At 35.4% G+C, this 24142-nt stretch overlaps 1 protein-coding gene across 5 annotated transcripts; it reads left to right on the top strand.

Annotated features, from left to right (window-relative positions):
- Window positions 1-1943: 1943 nt before the first annotated feature.
- LOC25484802 (piezo-type mechanosensitive ion channel homolog) lies at window positions 1944-24042 on the top strand. Of its 5 annotated transcripts, XM_024784086.2 has the most exons (22): window positions 1944-2064; window positions 2234-2436; window positions 2985-3065; window positions 3655-3811; window positions 3902-4059; window positions 7178-7334; window positions 7444-7630; window positions 7887-8002; window positions 8755-8839; window positions 9338-9553; window positions 9638-9815; window positions 11258-11386; window positions 11559-11732; window positions 11857-12090; window positions 12867-14399; window positions 14828-17319; window positions 18785-19180; window positions 21275-21433; window positions 22223-22729; window positions 22825-22972; window positions 23117-23261; window positions 23466-24042. In XM_024784086.2, the coding sequence occupies exons 2-22, from the start codon at window positions 2388-2390 to the stop codon at window positions 23599-23601; spliced, it is 7437 nt and encodes a 2478-aa protein (XP_024639854.1). In that variant the 5' UTR covers window positions 1944-2064; window positions 2234-2387; the 3' UTR covers window positions 23602-24042. The 5 variants fall into 5 exon arrangements, with proteins under 5 accessions (XP_024639854.1, XP_024639852.1, XP_013469247.2 ...); XM_024784084.2 differs by lacking the exon at window positions 1944-2064 and having other exon boundaries at window positions 2095-2436; XM_013613793.3 differs by lacking the exons at window positions 1944-2064; window positions 2234-2436; window positions 2985-3065; window positions 3655-3811 and having other exon boundaries at window positions 3926-4063.
- Window positions 24043-24142: the final 100 nt, after the last annotated feature.

Genomic DNA, 24142 nt, shown 5'->3' with positions numbered 1-24142 from the left:
GAAGTATCTGAGATTTATTTAAGAGGTTGATATCTTCCAACATTTTTATTTATACGTATTGGTCAGGAATTGAACCCCATACTAAATGATTTAGGGCCCCAAACAACTACCACTTATGTCACGCTTTGTTGGTTCAATCCATTTTCAACTTAATTCCAATTCTAATTTCAATGCAAAGTGCAACCTAATTTGAGCAATTAACCCTAATATAATATAAAACTTTTGATGTATGTTTACTCTAAACAAAATTGTGAGTATATGATGTTATAAACATGCCTGCAAAATTGGCGAACGAAATTGGACTCCGAGTATAAATATGCTTACTCAAAATAAAATTGCAATATTGTACGTCTTAGTTGAAAAATCAAAATAATTTGAAACGTCTTCGAAATGCTATGAAACTTTGTAGACCCTTTCTATATATTTTTGACGCTTTTAAAAGTTCATAATTAATTTGTCCTTTACCAAACAATTGTAGTTTTATGTGGGAGACTTTATTTTAGTGTCTAAACACATAAGCAACAAATATTGAAAAAAAATTAAACCTCTAGGTAACTTTTTTAGTCTTTATGTCTACACATATATTTTTTCTTTATTGGAGCTCCTCAACTAATGTTAGTTAAAAAAAATGAGACAAAAAATTGCCATGTCATAAAAAGAAATCGCATGGCAACATCCATATGAAAAGATTCTCAACCACGTCGGTGCCTCATGCGTAACTAGGTTGTTGTAGGACAAAAATGAGAAGAATGTCAGATTGTAAGGATATAATATGTATTTTTTTTTATTTTATTTTTTTTACAAATTATTAACGTGTATTATATAGGCAATTCGAGCACGACTATTATTATTATTATTATTATTATTTTATAAATTTGATCTTTATCTTTCTTTTATAGAAAAAAGTTTATACGAGTTTAGTTTAGTGGCTCATCAGGGTCGGTTGATCTTAAGACTCGGAGGGTATCTACAAACTACAATGGTACTTACCATATTACCGTTCAATGAATTTGTCACATCAGTAATCAAAATTAAACTCATAACTTTGCAAGTGAGTTAATTTATTATCAATCTAGTCAACCTTAATTGATTTTGATCTTTATATTTATAAATTAATAAAAAAATATTCCATGGATATTCCATATTCAACTATTTTACAAGAATATAATTAATTTAAGGTCATGCTAATCGATGACCACAAAATACTAGTTAAGAAAACTAAAAAAAAAAAAAAAATTGAAAAAAACACTTTTTTGACTTTTGAACAATTGACCACACAATTTCAATGTTATACCTATTATATTTGCTTTATTAACCAATGTTCCGGTTAACATTTTCAATTAATTTACTTACGATCAAGTAACATAATAACTAAACTCACACATTGTAAGTGTAAAGGAGCAAGGAATTTGAGATTTAAACTTTGAACTCAACCCTTACATTTTAAATTTTAATGTCGATAGTTATCAACTAAACTACAATTACATAACAAAAGAATATAAACTTCGTCGAAATTTTAAAATAGTTTTTGATTGCGCACTATGTTAGTCAAAATAATTTTTTTACATTAAAATGTTTCGTTAATATTTTCATATCAGTCGTTCGATATATTCACTTTTTATCATTTCAGTCTTTATAAACATTTATTTACTGTCACATAAATTGCTATACGAAATGAATTAATATCGGAATTGAGATATTATTATAACGTCAATGGATACATAATCAAAAATTATTTTAAAATTTCGATACATTCATAATCATTGTAGTTGCACATCCTCGTATGAAAATAACTATCAATTTCAAAAATGGTATGATACTCACATGGCATCATACTCGGACATGTAGATGTGCTGCACATGTCCAAAACAACTATCTTACGCCATCAAACGTGCGGTACCAGATGACACAAGCGAGTCGACATGATTCCGACGACCCAGAATGAATAACGAAAATAAAATAACATAAAATCAAATCTCATTTTACTTTTTAATTAAAAGAAAATTCCTATTGGACAAACGTAGCATTCGTGTTGGCGAAGACAAACGTATCATCGAGACTCAGGTGTCATTTTAATACGAACGATCCAAAAAATGCTTTGAGAAATTTTGAAAACCTTTTAATTTATTTCAACATTTATTTTCGTTGGCTTTGGTTTAAAAAAGAAAATATCGATCAATTTCATCATCATAATTTTATTTTATTTGGCGCAAACTGAAACTGCATAGCGCAGAACAACGAAAAGCCGTTGCCGGCGAGTTGCGGTAGTTTCCGGCGAGGTGTTCTCTTTCTCCGTCGGAAGTACTTTCTCTGTGATTCAATCAACTCAATTCACCGATTCAATTTGAATCTCGATGTGATTGCTTCGTGCTGCTACCGAAAATCCAATGGGAAAGTTTCTAGCTGGTTTCGTGCTTCCTTCGTTGCTTCTAACAGGTACGAGTACGATACACTGCAATTTGTGTTTTTGAAAAGAAGTAACAGAGTCTGTTTACTAGGTTCAATTATTCAGTTTTAATTGTTAAATCTTATCATATATTGAATTGATACTTTCCTTATAGTATTAGTTGTTCGTAGTTACTGATTATACTTTCCTTATAGTATTAGTTGTTCGTAGTTACTGATTAATTTGAGTTTATATTTCTATTAATTTCAAACTAAGAATAAGAAATTTATGGCATAATAAAAAACTAGAATCATCATAAAATATTGTAATTTGTAAGTTAGTAATTGATTTTAATGTGTGATTTTATTTACTAGAGACTTCAATTTTATTTTAAAATTGTTTTCGATTGCCTTTTTTATATTTCTGTTTGAACAAACTGCTACTGTTCTGTTGCGCTATACAGCTATAGTGTAGCAGAATTTTAACAATCCGGTGTTTTCTGCTATATGTGATTGACAATATTGGTAGAAACATGTATGGATATTACTTCATTTTGTTGCTGTTTGTTGCTGATTATATTCACCCTGTTTTCTTGCAGCTTCTTTGATCAACTGGAGTTTGATCTCTCTTATTGATTTGATAGCATTTCTTCTAATTTTGTACAATGTATCACAATTCGGTAAGCTTCTTAGTTCTTTCTGTTTGGTTTTAAGTTATTTTTGAGTAAAGCATTGTACTATATGCGGGTTCAAGAGTTGAGAGGATACAGATAGTGTTTATGATTTATGAACTGTTGATCATGTAGCGAGCTAACAGAACTAACTAACTGACTAACTGGGCTTGTTAGCCTAACTACAATAACATTACTATTCCCATACACCTCTGAACAAGCTTAAGTTGGGTCAGAAGCTGAAGGAAGTTCGACCACATTAAGCTTGTCTCGCAGAAGAGGATTTCTCGATGGTGGCAATGCCATGGTGGTCAGATCAGCCCACTGGTCCTGAGCTGGAACATAGACAACAACAAGCTTTCAAGAATAAAAACCCAACTTTTTTGTAAAAAAAAAAAAGAATAAAAATCCAACTTCGTGTCCTTCGTGTGTGCATGCATAACTAGATTGCGAGCCAAAGAAGTGGCGTTTTGATTGTCATAAAGCGTTTTATTAATGGAGAAGTTGATATAGTAATATTTGAATCCTTAGAAGTTATTCATATGGATTGACTTTTCTTCATTCTCCACTATTACTAAGGTTGTTTTTCTTGCTGTAGGATTTCATTTCCGAAGGAGGTTGTTGTTGCTATGGCCAATTATTATCTTTTCTGTAGTTGTAATACTCTCTCAAGTGACTTATCTGGTACTATGGGCTATTAAGCCAATGTCATGGATGAGAGATGCTTGGTGGGCAAAACTGATTGGGTTTATGACGTGAGATTAATTTCCTTTTCATTTATTGTTTTTTTTTTTTTTTTTAATGTAATATGCTGATTTCTTGATTTTTGAGGTGTTCTCTTGCAGAGTTCAGTCCTGGAAATCTCCTATTGTAATTTATTTCTTGGTTACACAACTGCTAGCTTTTCTCGTTGCTTTACTTGATATATATGGGAAGAGACAGTTTTTGAATACATGGAAAGATTCATATTGGGGTCGTTTAATATCAATTGTCGAACATTTAGGTTTGTAAGTAGTTCATTTCTACCCTCTTGTTTATTTTTTCTCTTCTCTTTTGATTGCTATGTTTGATTTTTTAACGACATGGTGTTTGTAAATTCGCAATATTAAATGTCTGGTTTTTGGCTTTTCGCATGATTGTCTTTGTTAGAATATAAAACAATAACCCAAAATATCTTGGTTTACCTCCTATGATCATTTTCTAATAATAGAGTATCTTATGGATTATTTCATAGGGTTGTTTTCATATTTCGTAGTTATCATCATGATTTTGTTTCCTAATTTCCCTATTTATTTAGGACTCTAAATTAAGAGTCTTGTGTCCCTATAAGTAAAGATTAGTGCTTAGTCTTTTTACTCTAGTTGGTATCCAATTATTACCAACGATAATATTTGAAGTTCTTATTATTTCTCTCCTCCTTTTTGTTTATAACCCATAACTTAAACATAGTATCTAGAGTCTGGTTTGATCTTCCGTGACTTGTGTCGTCACCATTCCGCAGTTGACTTGCTAAATCTTTGGGAATGTGTTATTAGTTACATTCATAATTTATTGTACTGAACCCTCTTTTATTTCTTCGTTGTTTCAACCAATTTTTGTATGTCATCCTTTCTTTTGACGTGCTCTCAATCTTTCCGGCCTCCTCAACCGCAACTATTGTCATTCATTGCTGCTTTTTAGAAAATTGACCCAATCACAATGATTGCGTCCTCGAGATTCGACGATCCATGAAAGCTCACTGCTAACAACCTTCCCATACGCCTATATATGTGACTACAAGTTCATGCAGAGATCTCGTCACCAACACGTGCGGCCATTGTTCCGGAAACTCTTTAAGGTGAAGTTGTCTCCTTCCCTCGGTAGTTCTAGCCTAGCATTTCATTTTAGATGCACTAGCCCTCGTCTTCGTTCCAGATGCATTTGCCTTGTCTTTGTCCCAGAAACCATTGTTAAACTTAGTTTCAAGTTTAAATATTTTTTGGTTTACGGTATTATTGGTTTGAAGCTTCCTGATATGGTATTGAGAAAGGCAGACCTTTCTTTGTTTGATTGCTTGGCATGAAATTTCTTTCTAGCTAATGATCATTCCAGCTATCTGGCTAAGCCATCATTATGGTCATTCTCTCCGACTTCTCTGGCATCCTTGAGTTGCCTTCCCAATTCTTCAAATTTGTTGTTGGACCTACCTTACAAAACCGACTTGTAAGGTTAGGGATGCCACTCTTTATAAACTTTTTTCAGGCCTTGTTTCTTTTCAATGCGGGGCTTGTATTTTTTCAAATACAACCCATCATGCTTGTTAAGAGTCCCACATTGGATGAGAGACCGGAAGATATGTTTATAAGTGGGGACAATTCTCACGTCACAAGCTCCGTTGGGCCACATGCTATCAAGTTTCCGCTATAGGCCATCCACCATTTATATCCACGCACCAAGCCCAATAGTGTTGGATGTGAGGGTGTGTGTTGAGAGTTCCACATTGCATGAAAGATGTCCGAAAGATATGTTTATAAGTAGGGGAAGTCCTCAACTCACAAGTCGGTTTTGTGGGGTTGTGTCAGGCCCAACCACAAATTCTAAGAACGCCCAACACTATCGAGCTTGGTTCGTGGATAAGTTGGTGGGTGGCCCGAATGGATAGACTCTAAAATCATAATAAGATTTTTATATTGGGCCTAGCTCATCTTTGGAAAACTACCTTGTAAGGTAAGAGATGCCTCCCACTTATAAGCACACTTTAAAACATCTCAGCCAATGTAGTTATCTCAACACTGAAAAGAGATAAGGTATGAAAAAAGTTTATAAACAAGTGACACCCCTCACCTTACAAGCTTGTTTTGCAGAGTTAAGTTAGTGCCAACCCAAATTTTAAGATGGTGTCAGAGCCTATCCAAGATTCGTTGGGGTGATCCGACCACTTCGGTCAGGCTATAGATGTCCATTCTTGAACCGAGGGTGTGTGTTGAGGGTTGCACATTAGATTCAGTAATAAAGTGAAGAATTGTCTTGCTGCAAAGATTAACTTTTAGGAACCCACTAGCAAGGGAGTAGAGAAAAAGAGAGAGAAAGAACAAGCATTGGTTTTTCACATATTAACCGAGATAATTTTGCTTCCAAAGGTTTTCTGTAGTAACATCCTTCAAGTCATCGATACACACACTTATAGTTTTGACTGCGTTTAACTCAACCTCAAAAGCTAGCTCATGGGGTGATGATTGACCAAAACTTATTATCAGTATCCAGGGGTGTTTTTTGGGTTGTAACAGCTAGCAATTTTTAGTACCGTGCGTGGCTTTTCTTATACATATATATGCTGATTCAAAAAAAATAATGGAGAGAAAGTGATGCAAACTCAGATCTGAAAAAGTTATATGTTGCTGGGCCAATTTTGATGATTTTTTTGGTCTTTGAGAGAAGAAGATATGAATATTGTCATATTTGAATTGAGTTTGTAGTTGAAGATGAATTGAATTTGTGGTTGAAGGTGATGAATTTGATTTAAATTGAGTTTGTCGTTGAAGATGAATTGGATTTGTGGTTGAAGGTGATGAATTTGATAAATGAGTGTTAATTTTGATTGTGAGTTATATGATGGTGGTGGTGTTAATTCTAGATTTAAGTAAGTGTTTAATTATGTGGTTTTTGTTGAAGTTGAAATGATAATTTTTGAAAGAAAAATATTGGATATTTTATGAAGAAGATGAAGATTGATGAATGTTGTATGAAGATGAAGATTTGAGAAGAAGATGATTAAATTTGCAGGGTTTAGGTGTTGGTGATACACGATAAAATCTGATAGACCTCCGTAATCCAACGGTCTCTTTTTTTAGGGGATTAAAATTATAAAAATTGGACCAAATTGAGTAAAAGAAATAAGTTAAGGACATGTTTGATAAAGTTAAGACTTATGGGACCAAATTGAATAAAAGAAATAAGTGAAAGGACCGTCAGATCAATTAAGCCTATATACATACATACATATATATATATATATATATATATATATATATATATATATATATAACATTCCTTATATATTTTTCTGTACTTTATCCATCCCCATATTAATTTCTTAATAATGTTACTTGATGCTAATAATGTTGTTTTCTTCTCTGTTTTAGGTTCTCATCTTCGGGTGGCATCTTGCTTGTTGTTGCCTGCCATTCAGCTAGTTGTTGGAATTAGCCATCCTTCATGGGCCTCACTACCTTTTTTCGTTGGTAGCTGTGTTGGTCTCGTGGATTGGTCTTTAACAAGCAACTTTCTTGGGCTTTTCAGGTGATTTTATATGGATGTTTCTTTCATGCTCATTCATCATCTCTTTAGGCGGTATTTGACACCCTTTTTAACGCACTTCGGGCTTATGTCTGTGTATATGGCTCTAAAGGTGGTGGAGGCTTCTTCAGCTGTATGCCTGTTTTAATATTTTTGTGCTTTACATTTATCAACTTCCTGTGGAATATCCGAGTATGATCCGTTGGATTGCTGACTTAATTGGTCTTTACAAAATATCTGCGAATACTGAGTGGACCAAAATTTGTTCCAGTCTTTCTCTCATACTTTACTATATAATGGTAAGTATTTGTTTTTGTCAAACTGAATATAGTTGGAAGATGAAATAATTCACACTGTCATTCCGTACTCCTTTAAGAAGAACTATGAATTATTTCCATTCTTCTTTCAACATGGAGAACAATTAATATCTGTCTATTCTATACAAAATAATGTGACAGAAGCTCTTTTTTATTCCTTTATTGGTCTTCAATTGTGCACCAAACTTTTGCTGTTTCTAACACTGTTTTGTTTTATAATCATTTTGTTGTGATGCAGATGTCTTTCATTAAATCTGATCTGGAGGAGATGGGTGTTATTATTTCCGGGTCAGATTGTAGCTTAACCGAGCAACTTCTTCCCTCTAAGCATTCATTTTTCATTCGTGAATCAAGGTAAGCAGATGAAAATAAGTATTGTTTAGTTTATCTAACGTATGGTATAGAAAAAGTTAGTGGGATATCTACATGGCTATCCTTAGCTCATGAGATTTTATCTCTCAAGGCTACACCTACACTATCTTAAGTCTGATTTTTTGGAAGGATGATAATGTTGTGTAACATAACTAAAATAAATTATTAAGAATTGTTTATTTTATAACGAAGATGGATTTTGCAGATTTGATTTGTACATTTTTATTCCCTTGTGTTTCCTTAATTAGGTGGTAGGTAGTCTATATATTTGAATTTTAAACAAACTTTGTAATCAATCTTATTCAGAATAATATGAAGACAGAGAGAAAATAATATGGTATGTATTTTTATCCCCTCGTACTTCCTTAGTAAGGTGGTTGGTATTCCCTTGTATTTCAACCAGTAATGTCTCGTGTAAAATTTTGGAAGACCAAATTGAATGGGAAATTTCCCAATTAGTTATGCTTCTCCATGTCTTTTTTAGATCTTTTTTTTCCTTTCAGGCACAATTCTCCTGTCCACAATTTCCATCTTTTCACTTTTGGTTGCATCACATTGTTGATTATTGTTATGATGTTCTTCTTTAAGATGGACGATGTTACAAAAACGTGGTTGAAAAAAAATACAATCTTTCTTACTTTGAATTTGCTGCTTCACTTCTGTAACCAGATTATTTTTGGGGATTATGGAATGTGGCTCTAAATCCAACTGTGTTGCCTGAATTTTATGTGCAGATCTGGTGTGAGGCACACAAATGTTTTACTCAGAGGAGCTGTTTTTCGAAGCTTTAGTATCAACTTTTTCACGTATGGTTTCCCGGTATATACTCCTGAAACATATTAATAAATTATAATCTGCTTGGTGTTATGGATAATAAATGTTGATAGAGCTATTCTCCTTTTGTCACAGTCCTTCCTTTATCTGGGCACATTGCATGTTTGGATTAGATTATTTTTAGGACAATTTATTTCTTTTCAAAAGTTCTCTCAGTAAGGTTTTGATCATAAGCTGTTAGGAACTCAAGACAAGTTAATCCAAATGAGTACAAAACCTATGAGAAAGCTGGTGTTTAATTTTTTACTGTTTGTAAATAATTGCAACTAACAATGTATTTTCTAGAAATATTTAGAGATTTAGAAGAAATCACCCCATTGTTTTTACCTATTAACTATCTTCTTAATATTGCTCACCACTTGTACTATCTGTTGAAAATAAAATAGGAACGTGTAAATAAAGAGAACGAGGGAGGAAGGGTTGTTTGAAGTAGGGACAGAGGTAGCATTTGTTTATAAATTTTCCAAATTTTTTTTTTGGCAGGTCTCCTTGTTTGCCCTTTCCTTTTGGAGCTTTCATTTCGCAAGCTTATGTGCATTTGGGCTACTTGCTTACGTTGGTTACATTATCTTTGCCTTCCCTTCCTTATTTCGTCTGCACCGACTGAATGGCCTGCTTCTCGTCTTCATTCTCTTGTGGGCTGTTAGCACCTATATATTTAATGTGGCGTTTACATTTCTTAATCTGAAACTTGGACGGGTAATTATGTCTTTCATTGTTGCAATTTTATTACAGACAAGTTTTGATTTGAATACTTGTAAATAGTTGATACTTGTTTACCAGGACATGAAAATCTGGGAGATGGTGGGTCTGTGGCACTATCCAATACCTGGATTTTTTTTGCTTGCGCAATTTTGTCTTGGAATTTTGGTGGCATTGGGTAATCTTGTGAACAATTCTGTTTTCCTCTGCTTGTCCGATGAGGGAGGACAAACTTCAAATGACTATTCCTCGGTAAAAGGTAATCGTGTCATACCTGTTTCTCTAAAACTGAGCCCTCTTCAATTATCCATTTTATATTTTCTTGCTAAATTAACTCCTCTAAAATTTATTTAGGACGGTCAAATTATTATGGATTTATTATATTTAATGAAAGATTTGTCAATATCTATGGCAGCAAACGAATATGTTTGCCCACAAGGGTTCAATTTTTTTTTCTTTTCATTATGATTTCTTACTATTTTTGACAATGCGTTAACCTCAACTTTGCTGGCTACATGTATCTTCAAAATAGTCAACATTTAGGTTTTTACAGCTTCTATGTTATATCGTTTGGATGTTGTAGTCATTTTGGATTAAAAACCTTTGATCTGGGATTTTTATGGCTTGGGTATCTATTCTTAGCATCTCTTAATTACTTTGTAGTTCTGTCTTTAAAAAAATAAAAAAATTGTTGAAGAACGTGACAGACAAATAAACAACATTTATGGATGCTATAGAGCTTGCAAGTTGCAATCACTATATTTTTCCATTAAACCCCCTGAAATTACTTTGTCGTGTTGGTACCAGGATCTGGCAGTGCACCAGCCACTGCTTAAGTTGAAACCTTACTGGTGCAACTTCCTGGCATGCACACATGCAGGTAAAGTATAATCCTGAAAATTGTCAGCTGAACACCAATTAATGCCAAGAAAACAAGTTTATCCAAAAGCAAGAGCATGCAAAGAAACTTTTTCATTATATCGGTTGTTGTTTACTTATTCATTTTAACATTTATATCTGTATCAGTATTAAGTTCAGATTTGCTTGCCTAGATAGATTGTATACTATCCCCTATGTTTCTCTTAAAATATCATACTTCTTCATTTTCACCCCAATATTTTTGGGTATCATATTTGGGGGGGCACACAGAATAACCTACCTCAAGTTGCTTAAGTTCAAACCTTACTGGTGCAACTTCCTGGCATGCACAGACATGCACACATGCATGTAAAGTATAATCCTGAAAATTGTCGCTGAACACCAATGAATGCCAAGAAAACAAGTTTATCCAAAAGCAAGAGCATGCAAAGAAACTTTTTCATTATATCGGTTGTTGTTTACTTGTTAATTTTAACATTCATATCTGTGTCAGTATTAAGTTCAGATTTGCTTGCCTAGATAGATTGTATACTACCCCCTATGTTTCTCTTAGAATATCATATTTCTTCATTTTCACCCCAATATTTTTGGGTATCATATTTGTGCTCACTTAATGTGCACTTGTACATGGTTAATTAATTTATAATCTTATTTAATTTTTTGCAATTTTTAGATGTTATTTTGTGATCACTCTTGATTGACCATCTTAATTGTGCTGTGATTTCTTGGCCCTTGTTCTTTTTCTGTCAAAATTGTTTTGGCTTGCTAAGTTAGATTTATTTTTATTCTTTGTTTTGTTATCTTAATCTTTCTTATCCACAGTGGAGGGAGAGACCAAGGTATTGATTGTTGCAACAATAGCATGGGGACTGCGCAAATGCTCACGGGCTATTATGTTGGCATTGATCTTTCTCATTGCTATAAAACCTGGTTTCATCCATGCTGTATATAGTACGTTTCATCAAACCCTTCCTTGGTCATTTACATTGAATCAATTTTACTGATCTGTAGAATATAATCCTTTACCTTTGATTATTTTGACCCATCAAATTAAACTGTAATTTATCATGAGACAGTATCATATGCTAGTTTATTGATCAGTTTCTCTATGTTTTTTCTTCAGTGATTTTCTTCTTGATTTATCTTTTGAGCCACAGTATCAGCAGAAAGTTAAGACAGGCTTTGATTCTTCTATGTGAGATTCATTTTGCACTGTTGTATATTCTTCAAATTAATTTGGTTTCTTCTGCATTGGAGAAGAAAGGCTCTGTAAGCATGGAAATTGTAATGCAATTAGGTATGAGATGGATTTAGCCGGTTTATACTTATTAAGTTACAGCGGTGCCATATCAGTATTTCTTCCCATTTGTTAGCTAATAAGGAAATGGAAGATTCACCATATGTTTTGTGAATTGTTACAGGTTTCCTTGAAGAAGATAGTGCCTGGGATTTTTTGGAAGTAGCATTGCTTGCTTGCTTTTGCACAATTCATAACCATGGTTTTGAGATGTTATTTTCATTTTCTGCAATCATACAACATGCCCCTAGCCCTCCTATTGGATTTAGCATCTTGAAGGCTGGGCTCAACAAATCTGTTCTATTGTCTGTATATGCTTCCTCCTCTGTGAGAAACAGTGATGAAACTTTCTCTTATGGTACATATCAAAAGCTACTTTGTAGTTTCATTTTATTTACTTGACATAGTGCACGATACATATATGTATAATGAGATAAATATAAACAGGACATTAGTTCAAGCTTGTTGATGATATACTAATTATCTTTAATTTGTACCAGAAGATGAATAGTAGGAATTTGCTAATCATATGAACTTTATGTTACACCAATTACTCAAAAGCAAGGTGCGGGCGGAGGGGGGAATATATAAATAAATTTATATATTATCCCTTCTAAGCCAATTGCCCGTTGGTGGTATTATGGTTGAGTAATGCCAAAAATTATTCAAGGACCTGTATGCTGTTACACAATTTCTTCTTTATCTTGACGAAATGGACGGACGGCTATCCCAATGCCAAAAATATTCACGATTTTCACTATCTTATTGATGGCTTCTCCTGCATTGCTGTGCATGAGCGGTTTTGTTGCCAAATTGATAGTTTTTTTTGGAATAATTACTAGTCAAAAATATCTAAGTCTGCTTAGGGCACTTTAAGTAGACATGCAAAACTATTTTTTTTAAGCACAGCACTCCTCGGATTAGGCGTGTCCCGGTGTAGGACACGTGTTGTGTCCGACACCGATACATATAATTACACTGAATTATGTGATTTTCTCAAATTATTAGCAGTGTCTGTGTCCGTATCCGTGCTTCATACCATGTCTAGTGAAACTAAGTATTTGTACTGCCGTAATTTTTTAAGCTGGTATCTTATTGGTTGTGATCCATGTTTATGTCATTTTATTTTTACAGAAAGAAGAATAGCATCATACCTCAGTGCAATCGGGCAGAAGTTCCTATCTATATACCGATCATGTGGTACCTACATTGCTTTCCTGACAATTCTGTTTACAGTATACATGGTGAAGCCTAATTACACATCATTCGGTTACATATTCCTTCTCCTTCTGTGGATTATTGGTAGACAGCTTGTTGAGAGAACAAAAAAACAGCTTTGGCTTCCATTGAAAGCATATGCAATTTTAGTGTTTATCTTCATATACAGCTTGAGCAGCTTCTCAAGCCTCGAGATGTATTTGTCCAGAATGATAGATCTCTATTTTTATCTCGGATATGACTCAAAAGCATCTTCTTTTGACAATGTTTGGGAGTCTCTAGCAGTCTTAATTGTTATGCAACTTTATAGCTATGAGAGGAGGCAGAGCAAGCAGAACAGACAGGTTTACTTGGATCAGTTGGAACCAGGGCCACTTGGGTTTATCAAGCGATTGCTTATCTGGCACAGCCAGAAGATCTTGTTTGTTGCTTTGTTTTATGCATCTTTATCCCCGATCAGTGCATTTGGTTTCTTGTATCTTCTTGGCTTCGTTTTCTGCTCCATATTACCAAAAACTTCCAGTATCCCATCCAAATCTTTCTTAGTATACACAGGTTTTTTGCTGACAGCTGAGTATCTTTTCCAGATGTGGGGTGAGCAAGCTAAAATGTTTCCCGGGCAAAAGTACTCTGATGTTTCTCTCATTTTGGGCTTTCGTGTATACAGCCCAGGGTTTTGGGGTCTAGAATCGGGATTGAGGGGGAAGGTTCTGGTTATTGTGGCTTGTACTCTTCAATACAATGTATTCCGTTGGTTGGAAAGGATGCCAAGTATAGTTTTAAGCAAAGAAAAGTGGGAAGAACCTTGTCCTTTGTTTGTTCCCACAGAAGATGAATTTGATGATGTTACTGTATGTAACGAGGAAAGTAAACCGTCATGTAATTCACACCCGCCAGCTGCATTACAGGAAGAGGCATCTAGCAAGTCACTGAAAATTATGACCTCTGATTTGCCTCGAGCACATGATACTTCATCCGCTAATACTGACAGTAACAGCGGAAAGTATTCATTCGGGTTTATCTGGGGAAGCAACAAGGAGAGCCACAAGTGGGACAAGAAGCGTATTGTTTCTTTGAGAAAGGAGCGGTTTGAAACACAGAAGACTCTCTTAAAAATATATATGAAATTTTGGATGGAGAATATATTTAATCTGTTTGGTCTTGAGATAAACATGATCACATTACTACTGGCAAGCTTTGCCTTGTTAAATGCACTATCCATGGTATATATTGCACTACTTGCTGCTTGTATTCTTCTGAATCGGCAAATTGTACGCAAAATCTGGCCCATATTTGTCTTTTTGTTTGCTTCCATTCTCATCCTGGAATACTTTGTCATCTGGATGGATATGTCACCTTTGAATCCCAGTGCTACAAGTGAAATTCATTGCCATGACTGCTGGAAAACTTCAACTCTGCATTTCCATTATTGCGAGAAATGTTGGCTTGGTAGGACCCTCTTGTCCTTCTCAGTTATAAACCTGAAAGAATTCCATGTTCTTGCCTTATATTTGGCTCTAATGATTCAAGTTTATAAGGGAATTTGACGGTTTTATTTTACCCTAAACATTATTGGCCCCTTAATTTTGTTCAGATTCCTGAATTATCTGTTGTCTTTTTGTTTACATCTTTGGAACATCTCTGTGGATCAAATGGAAACTACTGAAATCACATCAGTTATAAACTTTTTTAGGGGTTTTCCACCAGTGTATTTAATATGCATGTACTATTAAATACTTCCTCCGGTCTTAAATATAAGCAAAAAGTCAAATGTATTTGATCCAACATTTTGCTTATATTTAAGACAAGAGGAGTATATAACTTTGTACATTGAAGCCTTCATTGTCCTGATTGTTTCACTGCCTTTTCTGATGTAGGACTTGCTGTGGATGATCCCCGGATGTTGATCAGCTACTTTGTGGTATTCATGCTGGCTTGCTTCAAACTTCGCGCTGATCGCCTCTCTAGCTTTTCAGGATCGTCAACATATCGTCAGATTATGTCTCAGCGTAGGAACACATTTGTTTGGAGAGATCTCTCTTTTGAAACTAAAAGCATGTGGACCTTTCTTGATTATTTAAGGCTTTACTGCTATTGCCATCTGTTAGATCTTGTGCTCATATTAATACTGGTGACCGGAACACTTGAGTATGATATTCTGCATCTTGGATATCTTGCCTTTGCTCTGGTATTCTTTCGCATGAGACTTGAAATACTGAAGAAGAAGAACAAAATATTCAAGTTCTTGCGTGTATACAATTTTGTTGTTATTATACTTTCTCTTGCTTACCAGTCTCCTTTTGTTGGGGGGCCAAGTGCTGGAAAGTGTGACACAGCAAATTCCATCTTTGAGATGATTGGTTTCTATAAATATGATTATGGTTTTCGGATTACTGCAAGATCTGCAATTGTAGAGATTATCATTTTTGTGCTGGTATCACTTCAGTCGTATATGTTTTCCTCTCAAGAGTTTGATTATGTGTGCCGCTACCTGGAAGCAGAGCAAATTGGTGCAATTGTGCGTGAGCAAGAGAAAAAGGCTGCATGGAAAACCGCACAATTACAACAAATTCGTGAAAGTGAGGAGAAAAAACGACAACGTAATATGCAAGTGGAGAAGATGAAATCCGAAATGCTGAACCTGCAAATACAGCTCCATAGCATGAACACATCCACTAATTGCATTGATGGATTTTCTCATAGCGCTGAGGGTTTAAGAAGGAGGAGGGGCGCTTCTCTTATACCAAATAATGACATTGGAATCCCTGATAAAGAAGACCAGCTTTTGGGGAGATTAGATCACACAATAAGAGAGGATGCTGTTTTCCCCACTGAATCACGCGAATCATCTGCTTCTATGGACGTGGAAACTCCATTAACAGAGGAGTACGCAAAGCATTCAGTTGATTCTCCTCTTTGTGAAATTACTGAAATAGACATCGATGCTTTTTCTTGCGATTCAGAGAAAAAGGAAAAAGTTAAAGGGCAAGCAAAAGAAAACGCGTTGAAATCTGCTGTACAATTAATAGGTGATGGTGTTTCCCAGGTGCAGTCCATTGGAAATCAGGCAGTTAATAACTTAGTGAGCTTTCTGAATATTTCACAAGAAGATTCTGATTCAAATGAACATACAAATGCAGAGGATCAGATAAATGACGAGATGGAAAGTCAGAAACCTCAGCATATATATTTGGATCGAACTTCATCTTTGCAGTCTGATAAGAGTTCTGATCCTGCAAGTCTGCAGTTAGGAAGGATCTTTCGTTATATATGGTACCAGATGCGTTCCAACAATGATGTAGTATGTTACTTTTGCTTTGTTCTTGTGTTCTTATGGAACTTCAGTTTGCTATCAATGGTGTATCTTGGCGCTCTCTATTTGTATGCTTTATGGGTTAATACAGGCCCAAGTTACATCTTCTGGGTTATCATCTTGATCTATACAGAAGTTTACATTTTACTTCAGTATCTGTACCAAATCATCATCCAGCACTGTGGGTTGAGTATTGATCCTAGCCTGTTGAGAGAATTAGGCTTTCCAACACACAAGGTCACATCTTCATTTGTTGTCAGTTCATTACCTCTTTTTCTTGTCTATTTATTTACCCTCATTCAAAGTTCCATAACGCCCAAAGATGGTGAATGGATGTCTTCTACCGACTTCAAATTTAAGAGGAATGATCTCCACACAAAAGATAATCCCACTAGCTATAGCTGGCGAGAGAAAGCATGGGATGTGCTAACTCAGTTGACTAACATGGTGAAACTGGTAGTGAGAAACTCTTTTAGGTACTGGAAATCACTCACACAGGGAGCAGAATCGCCTCCTTATTTTGTTCAGGTGTCTATGGATGTCGACTTCTGGCCAGAGGATGGGATTCAACCAGAGAGGATTGAGTCTGGAATTAATAAGTTGCTCAGAGTTATCCACAATGATAAGTGCAAGGAAAAGAACCCAAATATTTGCTCCTTTGCTAGTAAGGTTAACATTCAAAGCATTGAAAGAAGTAAAGAGAATTCCAGTGTTGTCTTAGCGGTCTTCGAGATTGTGTATGCCTCACCTTTAACTGATTGTTCTTCAGCAGAATGGAATAAATCTTTAACTCCAGCAGCTGATGTTGCCAAGGAAATCCTCAAAGCTCAGCGTGCAGGTTTTGTAGAAGAAGTGGGATTCCCTTACCGTATTCTTTCTGTAATTGGTGGAGGCAAAAGAGAAGTTGATCTGTATGCCTACGTATTTTGTGCAGATCTGACTGTATTCTTTCTTGTTGCCATCTTCTACCAGTCTGTCATAAAAAACAAAAGTGAGTTCCTTGAAGTGTACCAGCTTGAAGACCAGTTTCCAAAAGAATATGTCTTTATTTTGATGGTAAGTCTTCAATTTTTCTTTATTCATTATCCTTTTGTTCTTTTGACAGGCCTGGAAAAGTTTGTTGACCACAGTTGCACTATTAAACTAAAAATAGTTTAACTAGTACCATGTTAGAAACCAAAATTTAACTGAAAAGAAAGAACATTTTGGTCTTCATATTGTGCATGTTCCCCCTTTGGGATGCTCTTTGCTGTTTCTCAAGAACTTGATGGGGATGACATCTCCTTGTAGTATTCATGTATTGAAAGAATGAGAAAGAATAGGAGAGAAGGCTCTCCTCTGAAGGTTTACCCTTCAACAACAGCGTTTTACTCTACTCACTAGATGTTTGCAGATCCAAATGCCCCCACTCCCCATGCATCTTCCATTTTGCTATGTATACTAATTGTCTCACTAACCAAGTAACTTCTCTAATTGTCACTAACTAGCTTTTCCTTATTTTCTATCCTAACAATACCACCCCCTCGAATCCAACCTTGTACTCAAGGTTGAAATTAGGCATCTGATAGTATTCTCATTACCGGTGCAGTGCCTCCTCTTCACCCTCTTACTCATTTTCAGCTAAAGTGCTTCTGTAGAATTTGTTAAACGACACTTGTGATTGAAGGTGCGTCCCGGTGTTCGAGACCAACACGACACTGACACATGTGATTACATTGAATGAAGTCATTTTCTCAAAATTTTATCGGTGTTGACGTGTCGGTTTCTATGTCGTGTCTGTGCTTCATAGAACACAACTAATGCAACAAGCTGCTTAAGAAAGAGAATAGGGGCCACCTTCTATTCGGAATTATTACAGTCTAATTGGCTTATAGTCTTGGGCTAGGCCCATCATTTAAAAAAATAAATGTGACGCTACTTTTTTACTAAACACACCACCCTTCCCCCTTGTTTTAAGATTTTTGTCTCCAAATACCCTCCCCTTTCTACAACACCTCCCCATTGAATCTACACCACTCCTTTTAGTTTTTTCCTTCCCTCCAGAACTCTATCAATACAATGTGATTAAGGGATGGAACCTTGAGCCCTAATTGTGCCAATAAAAGTTGAATTTCAGACCAAGGTAGGTGGGCATGTTCATTTCTCGTGCTTCACGCCTGAAATGGTTCTTGCACAACGGAGCATGGTAGAGATGTAATAATAAAATTCATGGCGGCTTAAGCTTTTGGCATTGTCAGTTCATGGCATTCGTTATGCTGGAAATTTATATAGAACCTTTGAAATGGTTCTGTTTATTTTTATGGTTCTTTTTGTTTTTCAAATAGAAAGGAAAATTTAGACTGTTTTCCTTTTTTTATAATTTCTTGCTTAACTGGCATGCTTAAGAAACATTTGGTTCAGTCTCTCTTTGATTAATGCAGTGTTGGAATGACTGGACGATTTATTGCATTTTGCATTTATTTAATCAGCTAGAGGTGTCATGTCATATAGGCTCCTAACAGAATTTACTTCTTCTACTCAGGCCATCTTCTTCTTGATTGTACTTGATCGTATAATATACCTCTGCTCATTTGCCACGGGGAAAGTGATATTCTATATTTTCAACTTCATTCTCTTCACATATTCAGTTACAGAGTATGATTGGCAATTGGATCCATCTCGACAACATGCAGCTCAGTTAGCTCTCCGTGCCATATTTCTTGCTAAAGCAATTTCTCTAGGATTGCAGGCTGTACAAATCCGATATGGCATTCCTAACAAGAGCACATTGTATCGGCAGTTTTTGACAAGTGAAGTTTCACGAATCAACTACTTAGGATATAGACTTTATCGTGCTCTGCCATTCCTTTATGAATTACGATGCGTACTTGACTGGTCCTGCACAACTACATCTCTCACCATGTATGACTGGCTAAAGGTATATATGTTAATAGCATTGCTTGCTTAAATCGTTTTATTTATTCCAAAAAGTATAATTTCCATCATTCGACACTCTTTTTCAGAAACAACTTTGATAAACTGCCATATTCACTGATACATCTTTTGTGCTACCTTGTTGCTGTGAGCTATACTTAAATAATTGATTTATAGTATCAAAATTCATTTCTGAAGTATATTAATTTTAAAGGATGTTAAGTGTAACAACCTAGACATGGTTTTAGACTGAATATGCAGAACATAAATTTTCATGTTATTCCTTGCAATTCATAATGATTTTAATACGGAAATGTTAGAAAAGCTGTTTTAGTATATATTTGTTCTATTATTCCTGGTATTTAATGTCTTTATCTTGTTCCTTATGTTGGTTTTGGGGTCAAATTTGTCTCCCGTATGTATTTGAACCTCTAGCTTTGAAATGATAGTTGATTGCCAGTTTGCTTTGTAACCTATACTTCGATAAATCAGTGTAGACTTTCTTACGAAGGTTCGTAACTTAAATATGTGTTTGGCAGAACCCACCTATTTCAAATTGAAGGAGGGAAATTTTAAAAATGGTTGGCCAAAATTTGTCTTTAGAATGTAAATGGAAGTATTTAGTTGAGTATAGTCTGTGTTATTATTTGGCGTATGAATAACTTATTTGAATTTATCTACTAGCATAATCAAACGTGTGGGTGGTGAGTTGAGAGCCTATGAAAATAGCTTATGACCTGTCTATAAACTGTATTTGGCTTATTTTAATAAAGATCGCTGTGATAGCTTATAAGAATTGCTTACATCTTATATGAAAACAATTTGACCACACTTTCTCTTTGATTATAGAAATGGTTTATACATAAGAACTTGTATGTTGAGTGTTTATTCAATAAGTAGCACTGAATTAAGACGTTTACCCTCTGATGCACAGACGCGGCAGAGATCCGCCGTGTCACCGTCTCTGATGCGGTTCCGACACGGACGCGCGTACGACACACGTACGATTCGCGTCAGACGCGGATATTGCCGTATCCAACAAAAACAAAAACAAAAATTGGTCGGACACGGATCCGACACTGCTCTGGTGTAAACCGACACGGCCAATCACAGAAAAAAAGAAGAAAAGAATGAGAATTAGAGAATCAGTAGAGAAAGCTAGTGTTTTCGCTGCTCCCTTTTCCACCACCACACCTTTTCCGGTGCCGCCGTCTGCTTCCTTCCCTTCTTCTTGGTTCTAATTTCATGGCTTTTATTGTAATCGCCGTCGCCGTTTCTGTTCCTCTGCTTTGCTGCTTCGTGTTTTGTCCAAAAACATGACCACCACCACCACACATTTTGTGACTTTGTCCTTTCTGAATTCATATAATATAATACTATGAACTTTTATCACCACACGTTTTGTCCTTTTCCTTGATGAAGTTATATAATAATAATATGAACTTATATCATAGGACCACCACACCACACGTTTATAGTGGTAACATTTTTTCCTTCAAAAAAAAAAAAAAAGCAGTAACATTTTTATAATATATGTCCAACTTTATGTATTTTTTAGTTGGGTATTTTCTCAATGTGGGGTGAGTTGAACTTGATTTCATCATTGTGTTACACAAAGTGTTGAGTTTAAATAAACATAAAGTTTGCTTTTCATTTTAGAGTTAAATTGTGATCATAAATTTTTTATTTTATTAACATGTAAAGTATATATAGCCGTGTCCGTGTCCTAGGTTTTTTTAGATTAGCCGTGTCCGTGTCGTGTCCCGTGTCCGTGTCCGAGTCCGTGCTTCATAGCGTTTACCAAATGCACCTTATGTCATTCTACCATTAGTGCCTACAACAACATATCATTAGATAGGACTTTGGGACTTGTTTGTTTTTCCTGCTGTTGAATGTGTTGTCGGAGATATTAGTGGGCATCTTAAAGATTTGATTTTTGGTGTTAGCAGCACACTTCAGATCACAGCTTATCAAGTAACCACCTGTGAAAATTCATTTGGAAGAGCTTGCTTTTCATGTTGTGCTGGTTTTTCTTTCTACTTCTGAATTCTGCTTAATATGTAACTAACACCTGCATATTTTTTCCCCATTTTGATAGCTTGAGGACATAAATGCAAGTTTGTACCTTGTCAAATGTGATTCAGTCTTGAATAGAGCTACACACAGACAGGGGGAGAAGCAAACGAAAATGACCAAATGCTGCAACGGGATTTGCCTGTTTTTTGTATTAATTTGCGTTATATGGGCTCCAATGCTGGTAAGAAAATGACAAAAACTGTTGATTTCATTTACTAGATTTTTTAAAGTTCTAGCACTTCTGCTTTGTAGATTTGTTAGCATATAAACCCACACATTTAATAACTTAATGGCATGTCATTTATCATTTTAGTTTTACTACTTTTATTAGGTAATTTATTAGAACGCACCCAAATTTTGCTATACTTTTAGTATCATTAAAACAGTGTGTTCAATTTAATATCAGAGTTGTAACGTCCTAATGGACCTTGAATTTGTGTTAAAACCCTATGATATGATACTTGAGGGATTATCAAGTTAGGTCGATTTCGACTGATATCTCTGGCTTTCTGCAACTAATTTACCACAAATCTAACTTTTGTAACGTAAATTTTCCTCTGTTGTTACAACAGCATTCGGTCATGAATGCATATTTTCAAAACATATATATTTGTTATCTTTGAATTCCAGGGCCTACTCTTAATCAGCTATATGGTATTTCTAGTCATTTGCCCTTTCCCTCCCAATCCATGTCTTGTGTATGTGTGCAAGGGGGTGCATCTGTAGGATTTGATAAAACTTAAATAGACATTTCATAGTTTGTTAGATTAATATTTTACTCCTTGCCCTGGTTTGAACCCAGGACCTCCAACTCCTTTTCCCCCAGCTCAAACTAGTTTAGCTACCCCCCGAAGTTGAATGTATTTATGCCCTTCAATTGTTCACATACTTGACCATTGCAATTTCCTAGTCACCACAATAGCATATAACATGTTTACTGAAGTATATATTTTATTATTTTTCCTTTCAGATGTATAGCAGTGGTAACCCAACAAACATTGCAAACCCCATTAAAGATGCTAGCTTTCAGGTTGATATCAAGACAGAGGGTGGAAGGTTGAATTTGTACCAAACTACTCTGTGTGAAAGAATCCAGTGGGATTCACTCGATTCGGATGTCAATGCTGATCCCAATGGCTATTTGAATGCATATAATAAGAATGATATCCAGTTGATATGCTGTCAAGCTGATGCTAGTACATTATGGCTTGTTCCACACGTTGTTCAGACTAGACTGATTCAGTCCCTTGAATGGTATTCCGACATGGAAATTTTTTTCACCTGGATACTTTCAAGGGACAGGCCAAAAGGGAAAGAAGTTGTGAAATTTGAAAAGCCTATTGATTCTCTATATCTTCCAACACAATCTGATGTTCAAAAAGTTCTTAATGGCTCGATGAACAGCTTTAGGATTTATAATGTTTATCCAAGATACTTCCGTGTCACTGGTTCAGGTGACGTTAGGCCTTTGGAGGAGGTAATAGATGATGTTCGTTTTTCATATTACTACTGTTATATTTGCCTTTTATTGTTCCTAAATTGCTATTGAAAATTTTGAATTCAATTTTTCAGGATTCTGCTGTTAGTGCTGATCTAGTTATAAATCGTGAGCAGCTTGAGTGGTGGGCCTTTAAAGATATTAATCCATCAAATTTAAGTAGATTTTGTGGAGGTTTGACAGGACCTATGGCAATCATAATATCTGAGGAAACACCACCACGTAAGTTGGCCATGTCATTTTTTCTCCGAAAAATGTCTTTTTTTTTTGGTACAAGAGAGGGCAAAGCCCACGAAAAATGTCATTTTAATTATATTGCATAATAATACTTCGCATAGTGTTTCTAATATTGTCATATTGCTTCAGAGGGTATTCTTGGTGACACACTCAGCAAGTTCAGCATCTGGGGGCTTTACATAACCTTTGTTCTGGCTGTTGGGCGCTTCATCAGACTCCAGTGCTCTGACTTAAGGATGAGAATTCCCTACGAGAACCTACCTTCCTGTGATAGGTATAATAGCTTTCTTTCCAGAAAAAGCCATGCAAATGAACGAATACAAACAATAACTCCCTTGAGAATTTCTCAAATCAATTAATTAAATGATTGATAATGGTGCTCCTGAACATGCGTCACTCTACTGTGATGTTGTGAAGCTTATTTAAGATACATCCTGTGGTAACTTACATTACTTCTTGTTACATGCTTCTAATGTAGGTTGATAGCCATTTGCGAGGATATATATAATGCAAGAGCTGAGGGTGAACTTGGAGTTGAAGAGGTCCTTTACTGGACACTAGTGAAGATCTATCGGTCCCCGCACATGCTTCTTGAATACACCAAACCTGATTAAAACGTTAGGGGTTGAGTACTCAATCTTCTGGTCATAAATGTTACTTGGCTTTTAATGCCCACATATGGTTTGAGTGCCACGCATATAGAACGAGGTCAGAGCTCGGGGCAGTACGATGCTGGTGGATGACCGCATAAGAAGTTTATACCAGCTTTGCAACATGTTCGGTGCAGTGTTCAATATGGATTATGATGAATCATTTCTCTGGCAGGGGCAGTATCGTGATTCATGATTGTGTAATTATACATGCATGACAGAAAGTTTGTAGTAATTACTAATTTTTTGGGAAAATCATGTATACAATGTAAAATGTAGTCAGTACCATAGTTGTAATCAAGCAATCGAGCAAATATGTATAGTTGGTAACCAGGAAGTGTGATTTTCTCTTACCATTTATCACACCTTTCAATCACAAAACAGCTAGATTAATTCAACCCAAAATTAGGATCTGTGTTAGCATGACTGCCTAGATTTGTAATTTCAAAGGGAAGTCTTCATCTAGGAAAATTTATGGCATAGTGCTTCTCCCATACACTTAATA

The sequence above is a fragment of the Medicago truncatula genome, chromosome 1 (genome assembly GCF_003473485.1).
Source record: "Medicago truncatula cultivar Jemalong A17 chromosome 1, MtrunA17r5.0-ANR, whole genome shotgun sequence".
NCBI classification, from domain to species: Eukaryota; Viridiplantae; Streptophyta; class Magnoliopsida; order Fabales; family Fabaceae; genus Medicago; species Medicago truncatula.
The sequence above is the reverse complement of the archived record's forward strand: the minus strand, read 5'-3'. Positions and strand labels throughout refer to the sequence as shown.